This window comes from Mauremys reevesii, linkage group 10, assembly GCF_016161935.1.
Source record: "Mauremys reevesii isolate NIE-2019 linkage group 10, ASM1616193v1, whole genome shotgun sequence".
Lineage (NCBI taxonomy): Eukaryota > Metazoa > Chordata > Testudines > Geoemydidae > Mauremys > Mauremys reevesii.
Genome location: NC_052632.1, coordinates 17,443,239 through 17,455,948, shown reverse-complemented (window position 1 = coordinate 17,455,948; position 12,710 = coordinate 17,443,239). Strand labels below are relative to the sequence as shown.

Sequence of the window (12,710 nt, the reverse complement as noted above, 5' to 3'; positions counted from 1 at the left end):
AACGCCTGGATGCTGAATTTGCACAGCCAGAGAGCAGGGCTACTAAAGAGGCCCAGCACAGGGCTGCAAGGATTAGGGATGCCTTGAGGGAGGAATTTGAGGCTGAAAACCTCCCAGGGTAGATTGGCAGTGGCCCTGGAGGTTTTTCGCCTTCCTCCGAAGCATGGTCGCTTGCTAAAGGAGTGGGTGGATCGGCTTATGTGGCCTGCATCTTGCAGGAGGTCAGACTAGATGATCATAATGGTCCCTTCTGATCTTGAATTCTATGATTCTATGATACTGCAATGCGGATTCTGCCCTGGCCCCTGTGCAGCTTGCCTGTGTCTTGCAATGGTCTCCCCACCCCTCACAGCACAGTGGCGCGGACGCGTTAGCCTGACTGGGACAAGGACCACAGTGGCTCCCCCAAGAAACCTGCACAAGCGCATTGCCCACACTCTGACTGAAACTTTTGAAGAGATTACCGAGGCCAATTACCGTGACATGATAGACCACATCAATGCGCTATGCCGCATCTAGGCATGCATGCATGCAGCCCTAACCCCCCTTCCTCTCCCAAAAAATTTCAATCCTGAAAATAAAAGCCGCTTACCGGAAACCCGCTCCTCTGTTTGTCCTCCACCAAGTACAAGCTGCTGCGTCTGGCTACCTTCCTCCTGGCTTGAGAATAGCTCCTGGCTGCATGCCTCCTGGGACTCCGGGGTGTCTCCTCCCACCCCAGTACCCTCACTCTCGCTTTCCTCCTCCTCCTCCCCCTCCTTCTCCCCCCGCTCTGAAGTGTCCATCGTGGTCCTCGGAGTGGAGGTGGGGTCACCCCCAAGTATCGCGTCCAGCTCTTTGTAAAAACGGCAGGTCGTGGGGGCAGCGCCGGAGTGGCGGTTTCCCTCATGGGCTTTGCAGTAGGCACTCCGCAGCTCCTTCACTTTAACCCTGCACTGCAGCGCATCCCGGTCATGGCCCTTGATATCTGCCCATAGGTATCGTAATTCCTACACTGGAGCGCAGCTGGGACTGCACAGCTTCCTCCCCCCAAACACTGATGAGGTCCAGCAACTCGCTACTGCTCCATGCTGGGGCTCGTTTGCCACGTGGAGCCATGGTCACCTGGAAAGATTCACTGGTTGCACTACACACCTGGCTGAGCAAACAGGAAGGAGATTTATAAAATTCCTGGGGCATTTAAAGGGCAGGTCTAATGCTTGGTCACCTGAGGCCAGGGCAGTAGAGTTCGAACTGATGAGCAGAGTGGCTGAACAGGCATTCTGGGATACCTCCGAATACCTCTGGAGGCCAATAACAGTGCTTTTGGTGGCCACACTGGCGGAGCAGCGCTGCACCAGCAGCGCTATAGTCATTATTCCCCAGGTCGAGGTGGAGTACAACCAGCACTGTAGCCAGGGAGATACAGCGCTGTATGTGCCTTGCCAGTGTGGACGGTGAGTGAGTTGCAGCGCTGTAAAGCCACCACCAGCACTGCAACTCTCCAGTGTAGCCAAGCCCTTAGTGAGCTATATGCAAAGGCAAATAATGAAACACAAAAGACAAACAATAATAAGACAAAAGGAAAAGAGTAAAAAGCCACCAGCACTTTTTCCATAATCAGGATAGGTGAGGCTCTGAAAGGAAAGCACCGAGGGGGAGGAGGCTGGGGGAAATGATCCAGAGGGTCCATCCTTCACTTGGCTTGAGAATTAGGAGCTGGCTGTTGACTCCGAGACACAGTTACTCTCTGGGCTACTTTTCTACCCTCTGGCTTTAATCACTCTTTCTGCTTCTGTTTTTCGCCTGTCTTGTTTCTTTTTACAGAGAGCTGGGAGGGAAACAGAGAGAGAGAATTAGAAGTGGAGGAGGAAATATGGGGCTATACTTCATGCTCTCAGCTTGAAGGAGGGGCGGGGGGAAGGCTAAGGGTCTATCTACACCAGGCTGGGAGTGTGTCTTGTGCCCTGGATAGATTCACTAGCTCTGCTTGAGCTAGTGCCCTAAAAATAGCAGTGTGGATGTTAGAAAATATTTCCCTCAATCCTTCTCTTTGCAACTGTTCTATAGACTCTCTAATGACACCAAAAAGATGCATATTGTGGTTACCTGTTCTAGCACTCTGAATTTTTTTCCCCAAAGAACTTAAGGACTTGGTTGCTGTTCTTACCTCTCCCAGCAGATGTTATCATCAGTAAAGTCATGGGTAATTCTCCTCTGTCTCCTCCTTCCCCGCATTAGAAAGCCAGCACTATTGAGTTCTATGCCAGGGATAAACGTGGCTCTGGCAGTATAACCCGAGAAGCTTGCTGTGCTTATTTTATATTTAAACAAGACGTCTGAAACAGATTTGACATATACTATATGATTTAGAAAATACTGTTCAGACAATTTATGCCAAATGGTGCCAAGTGTTTTCACACTAGGAGCTGGGGAAGCTTGACACTATCTTCAGCACTCTCACCTCATTCAGATCACTCCTATAAACTCTCTTCTACTTTCTACAAAAGTGAGCATTTTCACACTTAACTTCTCTGCCCACCCCTCCATCCCTGCTGACACTATCAAAATGTGTGTCTGGCATCCCTCTGGTCACTTGAACTAGATCCTTTATTGGGGGTAGCCGTGTTAGTCTGTAGCCACAAAAACAACAAGGAGTCTGGTGGCACCTTAAAGACTAACAGATTTATTTGGTCATAAACTTTCGTAGGTAAAAAAACCTCACTTCTTCAGATGCATGGAGTGAAAATTACAGATGCAGGCATTTACTGCAGGGGTAGGCAACCTATGGCAGCCATACCGAAGGGGGCATGCAAGCTGATTTTCAGTGGCACTCACATGGGTCTTGGCCACCGGTCCGGGGGGCTCTGCATTTTAATTTAAAATTAAATGAAGCTTCTTAAACATTTAAAAAACCTTATTTACTTTACATACAATAGTTTAGTTATATATTATAGACTTATAGAAAGATCGTCTAAAAATGTTACAATGTATTACTGGCACGTGAAACCTTAAATGAGAGTGAATAAATGAAGACTTGGCACAGCACTTCTGAAAGGTTGCCAACCCCTGGTATACTGACACAACTTGATCCTGATGGTCTTTCTCGTACTCAATAGAACCTTCCTCAAATATATCCATTGAATTCAATGGGACTCTTTGCGAAGTAAGTTAAGTGTAACAGCTAACATAGGCTAGCCCTTTGCTTGTATGTTGGAATGCTTTATTCCCTATTTCATCGTATTGTACCTTGCACATCACATCGTAAGCTCTTTGGAATGGGGGTGGTGTTTTCCTTTGTACAGTTCCTAGTACAGTGGGACTACTTACAGGAGTGACATGCAAACACAGTGAAGTATCAGGTCCTTAGAAACATTATTTCATGGAAAAAAGTCCTGGATGATTTAACTGCTTTACTGATTAAGTGCAGATGACAAATCTATGTTTTGTTCTAATTCGCTGTTGTCCTAATTAATCAGCAGAAGCTGAGAGTGTCATCTGGCTCATTATGAAACTGTTTAAATGCAGAGTCACATCTTACCTCTCATTCATTTTGCTCATCAAAGGAAAGTAGTTGTGGTTAGCTGTCCTATGTTTGAATTTAATGAGACTAACTCATGGGAGTAAAGTTACTTATGTGCGTAAGTGTTTACAGAATCAGGCTGTAAGAGAGGGCTAGAATAATTCTATCCTCAGGCACATCTAGGATGTGATTCTTTCTTTACTATATATTTTTGCTACCGTATGTATACTTCAATGTGCGGAAAACAGAGGAGAAACACCTACCAGAAGTTTCTTTGGAGGAAAAGTGGCATTTTTCGATGGTCATCTGGCATCAGATAGAGCAGTCCCACAAGTACATTTAGCCTCATGCTTTCCAATACTTCCTCCATGTTCTTTCATTATAAATTCAATTTGCATTTGGGGAGTCCAGTAGGTCAGCATACACAGTCTTTAGCTATGTATGTTTATTTATGGTGCATTAGCATAGCACCAAGGAGCCTTGTCACGGACCAGGACCCCGTTGTGCAAAGTGCTAGACAAGCGTAGAGCAAAAAGACAGTTGTTGCCACAGGAGCTCTCAATCTAAATCCATGAACTCAGCAACGACAGCAGGCTGCATGTTGCTTCAGCTACAATTAGAGAGACAGGCGCAGTACTGTACATTAACAGAAATGCTGCTGCAGTTTCCTTAGCTTCTTAAATCTCTGCAACAGCCTTCAGGTAGTTTGCACAGTGGGGAAGGATGGAGCCATGTGACCTCTTTGTGTTTGTTAAATTGTGTATTTTTAAAACTAGCAACCAGCGCTGCCTCTGCTCTTTTCAGCTGGGAAGCTTTGTTTTGCCACACTCTACAGCAGTGACACCAGGTGCAGTAGATTAGCAGCAGCTGCATTACTCTAGTGAAGACCTTGACTGATGTTAGGCTCTGTAGTAGCTGTAGCCATTACTTTAAGATCCTTCTGCGTTGCCTGAGATTACCCTCCTCCCCCACGTGTTTGGAGCCTAAAAGGCAAAAAGTTCCTTCCCCACTCCCGATCTTTTTATCCCTCCTCTAAGAAAAACAAAACCAATGCAATACACTGTGTAGTTATGATCCTAAAAGACTCTCACTTTAAAAAAAAATACATTCTGCACCCAAGGTTATCAATGTAACATCACATATCTTGCTGTGTCAGAAACAAATTGATTGCTGGAGTAAAAGTTGTATGTCAAGCCCCCGCCAGAACAGCTGGTGAAAACAAGAAATGTTTTCAGTTATTCAGAGAGGCTTCTTCTGCTGTTGGAACTTCATATGAGCGGATACAGCGTCCACATTCTATACTGAGGGAGCTGTTTGAAAACACTCAATTATTTATTTTTTTTTAAACTATTCACCCTATTTCTGTGGAAGACTATAGCCCCGATCCTGGCTTGGTCCGAGCTGGGCTTAGCACAGGTCAGGAAGAGAGTACAAAAGTAGCTTTAAACAACCATCTGACCTGGGGAATACCTGATTTGCTATTGTGGCTGTGAATGGAAATAGCCAGAGCACAGCACATTCTGGCCACCCTCCATTTTGTGCTCTAGTGCAGGGCCGTGAAGGCAGCGGCATAAAAGCACTCCATCTTTTCTACAACCTCCAAGGGAAACCCCTTTTGCTGAGGGAATTCCCTGGGGGCCATTTCTACTGTGTTTATGCCCTTTTACATTGCTAGAGTGGTGTAAACAGGCTGGAAAGGAATAGGGAATCCATTCACAAAGCATAATGTTAAAATTTTGGCGCAAAACAATCTAACATTGTGCCCCTACTTTTGTCGTCTTCACTTTAAAGATCCATTGCTAGTGTTTGTCCACAGATACAAGAGAAGCATTTACTGATTGAGTAGTTTTGCTTGCTCAAAATGCTCTTTCTGCTTCTCATTGCTAGAAAATTTCTCTGAGCAGCTACTTTTTAATGGTTTCCTTTCCTTACATTTTATAACAATAGCACTGTGATTAGCAGATTTAAAAACAAATTTTAATGAGCGACATGGAATTTTTAACAGCTTCATTGGTTTTGAAAATCTGCGGGCGTATTGCAATATTTAACAGAATATATAGACTATTCCAGACAGAAATTGGACCTCAATCTGATTGCTTGATTAGCATGCTAGATAATTTGGAGAGACAGCCAAGATTAGAATATTTGAGAATAGTGTAGATTTTGAGCAAAAAGAGTAGCTAGAATAATTTAATATTAAAGAGCCTCATTAGCTGTTTTGCTGTAAGTATTAAAGAGAGCACTAAAAACTTCTTTGTCTTGATATAATGCACTTTCCTACTGTAAATTAGCAAGAGGCAGCATGAAACCTCCCCCCCGCCATTTCCCCTCTGTGAATAGACTTTATTCAAAATCACTGGATTTTTCTTTTAGTAAAATAGGTAAGTTTTAATCAATGTCATAGAAAAAAATGAATCTCAGCTGAAACTATGGGTAGCCTTCTGCCCATGGAACCGATCTCTAGAATATGAATAGCGGAGGAATGCTGTTAGCGTAATTTACTGTTCAGAGGTTGAATGAATGACTATAATAATGTATTATTCACATATCCTAGCTGGCTTGGATATATGCTAACCATCCGTACATGAGAGTGTCTGTAACACTGAAAAGATTACACTTGCAAAGTTAGCCACTTCAGCTAGCTGTGAAAATCTCTTGTACTTTATCATACATGTACAATAATTATCCATGTTGACTTTTCCCCATAAGTTTAAGTACTGGTTTTAGTATTATGTGTATATAATGCCACTAATATTTAAACACAAGAAGGTTTGGAGTGAACATCTTACAGTGTAACTAAGCCAAACACAATAAACTAAAATCACAAAGAAAGTCAGATACTGTGTGAATGAGGCTGCAATTAATCCTCATCCAAAAAATAGTTTTACAAACTTTAAGAGGCAATGTTGTTGCTAATATAACTGTTGATCGAATGGAGGTAAAGGGCAGATTCAGTGAGTGGTTTGTACACACGAGCTGCCCTCCCAGAGCAGCTATCTGTAAATACAACTTAGAGATAACTGTCTCTCTCTCTTCATGTGGCGAAGAGGATAGAACCTCATATCCCTATTTGACGATTAAGGTCCCGGTCCTGAAAACATTTTCATATAAGAGGGGTGCTGCTGAAATCAGTAGGGCCATTCTCACGCATACATGTTGGTAGGATTGGATCTTTAAACCGTTTATAGTTCTGGTGTATAGTGTTCTTGTTGAGTTCCTGTCCTCTAGTTAGCTTCCATGCAGCCCAGTTCCTAGTTCTATAGATTGAATAGACATTTGTTCAGCTGTTTGCCATCATGCCTGTCCACTCACCTCTTTTTTTAAAAACCCCATGGTAATAGAATTCATGACCACCCCAAATGTTAAAGCGATTCAGGTTTCCCAAGGGAATTCAAATGGCAGTAAAAATATATTGGCTTTTAAGGGGAGGAAAAGAGAGCTACCCTGTATGCAGTTCATCACCCCCTATGCTGTACATGACATCACATGGCAGGAACAGACTTTGTGTAGGTGAAAGTGGTGGTGGGAAAACTAACAGCACCCACAATATGGGCCCATTCAGCCCATTGCTGCACAGCAGAGCTAAGTGTCTCTCCTTGTTTTCATGTTCCATAGGTAAGTGGAGTACTTTAGAGCTATTAAATATTTTCTTTTCTGTCACTTGGACAGGTTCTTCAGTGCACATGGATCAGCCTTGCTGCCAAGCTCTGTATGACTTTGAGCCAGAAAATGAAGGCGAGCTGGGGTTTAAGGAAGGTGACATCATTACTTTGACCAATCAAATTGATGAGAATTGGTATGAAGGGATGTTAAATGGAGAGTCTGGCTTCTTCCCCATTAATTATGTCGAAGTGATGGTACCTTTGCCTCAGTGAACACCTAATTCAAACCGTGAACATAATTTCATGATTGAAATGGATTCACAATTGTTTAATCAATGTGGCATTCTGTGAAAGCCTTGCTATTTGACTGACAGATTTTTGTATGCATCTTTTTTAAATGTATTTATTTTGTATTCCTTTAGTTTGTATACAAAAAAAAAACCAAAACCCCAACCCTTCCTCGGCTACATGAAAATGCAAAAAAACCAACCTCCACTTTTTTTTGCTTTTGTGCCTGGAAGATTACTGTCTGAGGTGTTTACTGGTAGCTCACTGTTGCTCCAAAAATATATTCCTTTGCTCTTACTGTATGTGGAGCCTTTTTAAAATAATCCTCTGGCTGCAATGATTTTACTGTCGAAAACTAATTGTAACCAGTTAAGAATTACTGATGTCACTAAGCCTTTTTCATCCATCGCAATGTAATTTACTGTGATTAACCTAATCTGTGCTTCACATTGAATGTTGACAAAAGGCTAAGATGTTCGTGTACTAAGTACAAAGACTTAATATTCCTCTAATTTACTGACTATACTTAATAAATATTACTGTGGGGAAAGTGTAAAGACTGCTGTTTATACAGTTGGATTTCTGGCACTTGTTTTCAAGCAGTGGTTTTTAATGCTGTGAAAGAGCACATTCCTCTATAGATGCACCTCAATTTTCAGAAGGCGTTTGACATTGTACAAAATGAACTGTCAGGATCAATTCCCTGAATCTTTGGTGGCTGCATTTGTAACGTTGTGGTCTCATCTAAAATAGAATCCTAGAAATGTAGCTCACTCACATTCATTCATAATGACTGTTTATATTATCTTTTATTAACGGGATAGGAGAAAAGCAGCCTCTCTTCATATTCATTTGAGCCAAGTACAAACTGATGCTAGATCATGTCTGCTATGGCCAGAGCTGTAGAAGATAACTTGATTGAGATAAATGGGGAAGTGTATTTCTAGAGACAGACTTGTAGCCAATTGAAATGACACTTTTTTTTTAAGGGGGAGGGAGGAAGAGGAGCACTAGAGAATGTACAGAGAAAGCTTGCAAGCGATTTTATAACCCAGGAGGCACAAATCGAGGCAGGGACAGAGACTCGGCCTATTTCTGCAATGGAGGTATAGCCTGTTTGAGCTCCCCTTGGCCTTAATTAGCAATGGCCAAGGAAATCAGTGGGCAGGGGAGAATAGGTAAACTGCAGCCAAGTTGCCCACTGGCTAAGACACCAGAGCCAGTGTTTTGAAAGTAGAGGTGGCACAATGCAAGGATGAATTTGTACCTCTGCTCTCTCAGCCAGCTTCCCTCTAGGGCACCCTTTCCAGCCAGAGGCCTGCACCTTCGCTTCTTCCACTATGGAATCGTGTAATTTGCTCCACTCTGACTATATTACCGCTGCAGCCCTAACTAGGTTTGGCCCTTGCTCCAAAATGATCTCCAGGCGCTTGTAACCAGTGTAAAACTGCAGTGACTTAGAGCAGCTTCTTTGTCAAAGAGTAGGATACATATTCAGAAAAATTATAACATGCAGAGAGAAAGCAATTAAAATGAGTCTAAGCACATTCTTACCTAAATTTAACATTTGTCTCATAAAAATGGGCCCCAGGATTAAGCAGGGGGGTCTTCCTCAGTATCTAGGCACTGGGGACCTATCTGTTTCTCTGCATTCCTCTCTCGCCCCTCCCCAGCTCAGCTTTTAAACTACTTTCAAGCTCTTCATTTGCAAGTTACCACCTTGAAATGCTGGGAGTTTCAAACTAGGCTCCTCCCAGCCAGTTCTTAGTCTGCAACAGTAGAGGTGAATGTCAAACAAATGATCTCTTCCATGTCTACTTGAGTAGTCCCAGTTGCACTAGTCATTTTGTGTGTGTGTGAGTGAGTGAGAGAGAGAGAAGCTCCAGTAGGAATTAACTGTGTTCCACAGAGTAATATACTAACCCCTACAGCTATTATGCTTTAATTATTATATGCAACTCCTCCATTCTTCATCAGAGGTAAGTGATACTATTTCAACAGGAAAATGCATTTTTTAAATGCTTAAAGCCTTCACCGATACATTTGGATAGGCTAATCTAGTTCTAGACCAGAGAATGAATAGTCTCTTCCTGCTGATTGCAGTCAACAAAGGATGGAAGCTTGTACAGGAACAGAACGCTACCTAAGGCACAATCCAGAGGCTGAGGGCAGTTTTGGGGAAAAAACAGGATGCTCCACAACTGATTTATTCTAGCAAAAAGCAGCTTCCAAAATTGACAGCAAAACAAAGTCAAAGTGATACTTCCTTGACCTTAATACCCACTTCAGCCAATTAACAGCAACACAACATATAACAACACAGTGAAAATCCTTCTCTCTGCTGTTGATGGATGCTTTCCACAGGTATTTAATTGGGAAATGGAGAGCTTTTACTTAAATGGCTTCCGGCTTGTTTATTTGCAGTGCCTAAGACTAGAAAAGGAGTACTTGTGACACCTTAGAGCCTAACATTTGAGCATAAGCTTTCCTGGGCTACAGCCCACTTCATCAGATGCATAGAATGGAACATACAGTAAGAATATGTATTCATACAGAGAACACAAAAAAGGTGGAAGTTCCATACCAACTCTAAGAGGCTAATTAATTAAGATGAGCTATTATCAGCAGGAGAAAAAAACTTTTGTAGTGATAATCAAGATGGCCCATTCCAGACAGTTGACAAGAAGATGTGAGGATACTTAACATGGGGAAATAGATTCACTTTGTTACAAACACTGCTCTTACTTATCATGCCCCTCATGACACAGCTTGTCTTAAGTACAAGCCATCAAGGAGATCTAGCAAAGGTGGGTGGGTATAGCTTCCAGAGATGGGCCCTAGAGAAGCCAGTATTAAACACATGGTTAGGATTTATTACTTTGCCTAGAGCTAGTACATGTTGGTTTTGCCTGTTGTATACCTGTAGAACTATCAGGGCAGGACTTACTACTTTCAGAATAGGCTAGCTTTAGTGTCTGTTAACCAAGTTTGCCCCAGACCACCCCTGAGAGTCCTATGACTCACTGTGGGAGGATGTGAGCTGATTTTATGCCACCCCAGCGTTACACTAGGGAAAGCACTTTAAGCAAGCTTCCCATTGTCTTTGTGCCAAGGGGACAGCAGAGATGAGAATATGGAATGCATCTTTGATAGCCTAAAACAGAGCTACTATTGTGTTAAGGTAGCCCAGTTTACCAACAACTCTTACAAGCTATTCAGCAAGTAGTGAGTAACTTGCCATTTTGGGATCTTGAGAAACAGCTCCCAAAAATTGGCTGGAACTGCCTATCTGAGCCTGTGTTTAGAACCCCAATCAGTGATAGACGCTACAAGGCCAGGTTGACATACTAAGAGAGCCCAGACCTGTGCTCTCCACCCAGATAAGTCGTATTCAGAGGAAGGGAGTTGGCTACTGGGCACCAGCAGAATGAAACTGAGCTGTTTCCTGCAGGGGTAGGCAGAGAACTCCATTTTGCCGCTCACCTGAGTGAGGACACACCTACAAGCGAACTACCTCTGAAACAGCCAAGTTGTTGAAAGCATTGGCCAGGGAGGAAAACCTGTCAGCCTAAGCAGCCTGACTGAGCAGGAAAGGATTCTCTGTTGACCTCACCAGTTAGGCCACCTTTGCTCCAGAAATCCAGAGCTTAAGCCATGGGGGGAGCTGCTCCATCCAGTGAAAGATCTGCCTTGCAGCTTTAACTGCAAGTATTGGGGATACTTCACATAACTAGTAAGGAAAGGGCTCCAGGTAGGGGGACACAGGCACAGTGAAGGGGGAAGAAAGTACCTCCACTGTACATCAGCAATAGGCCTTGTTTTTATATAGTTCCCTGCTGTTCAGGCAGCCTGCTAGAACTCCACTTCAGGAACTGTACACAGCAGCTATGGCTGGGGACAGATTGGGGTTGTATCCATCTGATTTTTTTTTAAAACCTGAAACAATATTTTCAAGATACTTTTAAGCTGGATCTGCACATTAGGTGCAGGGTTTAACCTGGTCATCTAGCTGTTCCTTGGCTTTTTCCCCTTACCTTTTACATTAAACTTGTGCTTTTTATGTCCTAGGGGTTGCATTTCCATTTATTAACCCAATCCCCCAATGGAGATACTGTGCATTGAGAACAGAGTTTAACTTCAGCAACCAACAAGGTAAGGTTAAGACTCAGCCACCCACTAGTCCTCAACTGGCTGTTTGGGGAGGCACAACCCCCCCTAACCAGCCCTCCATACAATTTCTGAAACCTGATGCGGCCCTCAGGCTGAAGAGTTCGCCCACCCCTGATCTAGATGGACAAGAAATAGAACCCACTTTTTTCTCCTCATGCCTGTCCTCTGCTTATAGATAGAACTATTGGGAAGTGTCTGCTCTAAATTACTTAAATTAGGGTTGACTACAGTAGTACTGGAGTGGCTGGAACATTTGCTGTGGAATGAATTTAAGACAGAAAATATAACATTGTCTGTGTATAAATCCCTGGTATGCCCTTATTTTGAATAGTGCATGCAGATGTGGTTGCCCCCTCTAAACAAAGATTCTGAAATGGTTCAGAAAAAGGCAACAAATGATTAGGGTATGGAACAGCTTCCATCTGAGGAGAGATTAAGACTGGGACTTTCCATGTTGGAAAGGAGATGACTTGGAGGGGGGGGGGAGAATATGATTAGATCTAAACTGGTGTGGAGAAAGTAAATAAGGAAGTGTTATTTACTTCAATGCAATTAGGGGGTCACTAAGTGACATTACTAGGCATGTTTAAAAACCAAAGTATTTTTTTTTTTTCATACAATGCAGTCAGTCTGTGGAACTCTTTGCCAGAGGATGTTGTGAAGGTCAAGACTAAATCACAGGGTTCCAAAAAAGAACTAGGATAGGTCCATCAAGGGTTATTAGCCAGGATGGGAGCCTTAGCCTCTGTTTACCAAAGGCTGGGAATAGGGGATGGATCACTTGATTACCTGTTCTGTTCATTCCCTGTGTGGCACCTGGCATTAGCCACTGTCAGCAGACAGGATACTGGGCTAGATGGACCTTTGGTCTGATGCAGTATGGCTGTTTTTATGTAATTTATATTTAAGCATTGCTGACTGGGCTTTATTAGCCTAATAGTGAAAAAAATGGGGTGGTTTAATTTTTATGGTGCGGTTTACATTTTTCTAGAAGACTGGCTATTTGAAAGTGAAATTACTAGCAGTTTGATTCAAACTGTTGCAGCTTCTCTAATTAAACATTTCCAGCATTTCATCCTCTCATACCTGTATACTAGTAACTAGTGTTACTATGCTATTATTTGGTATGTAAAAAACTTTTCTTTCTA

The 12,710-nt window shown here is 42.9% G+C and overlaps 1 protein-coding gene across 5 annotated transcripts in view; it reads left to right on the top strand.

The window, feature by feature from the left end:
* SH3GL3 (SH3 domain containing GRB2 like 3, endophilin A3) overlaps positions 1 to 7,949 on the top strand; it is a 74,980-nt gene extending 67,031 nt beyond the window's left edge. For 3 of the 5 annotated variants that reach the window (XM_039492864.1, XM_039492868.1, XM_039492867.1), the window contains exon 9: positions 7,172 to 7,377. In XM_039492864.1, the coding sequence (XP_039348798.1) occupies positions 7,172 to 7,377 (206 nt within the window). Of the gene's footprint in view, positions 1 to 7,171 lie in introns of all 5 variants that reach the window. The other 2 variants (XM_039492865.1, XM_039492863.1) reach the window with 1 other exon arrangement.
* Positions 7,950 to 12,710: the final 4,761 nt, after the last annotated feature.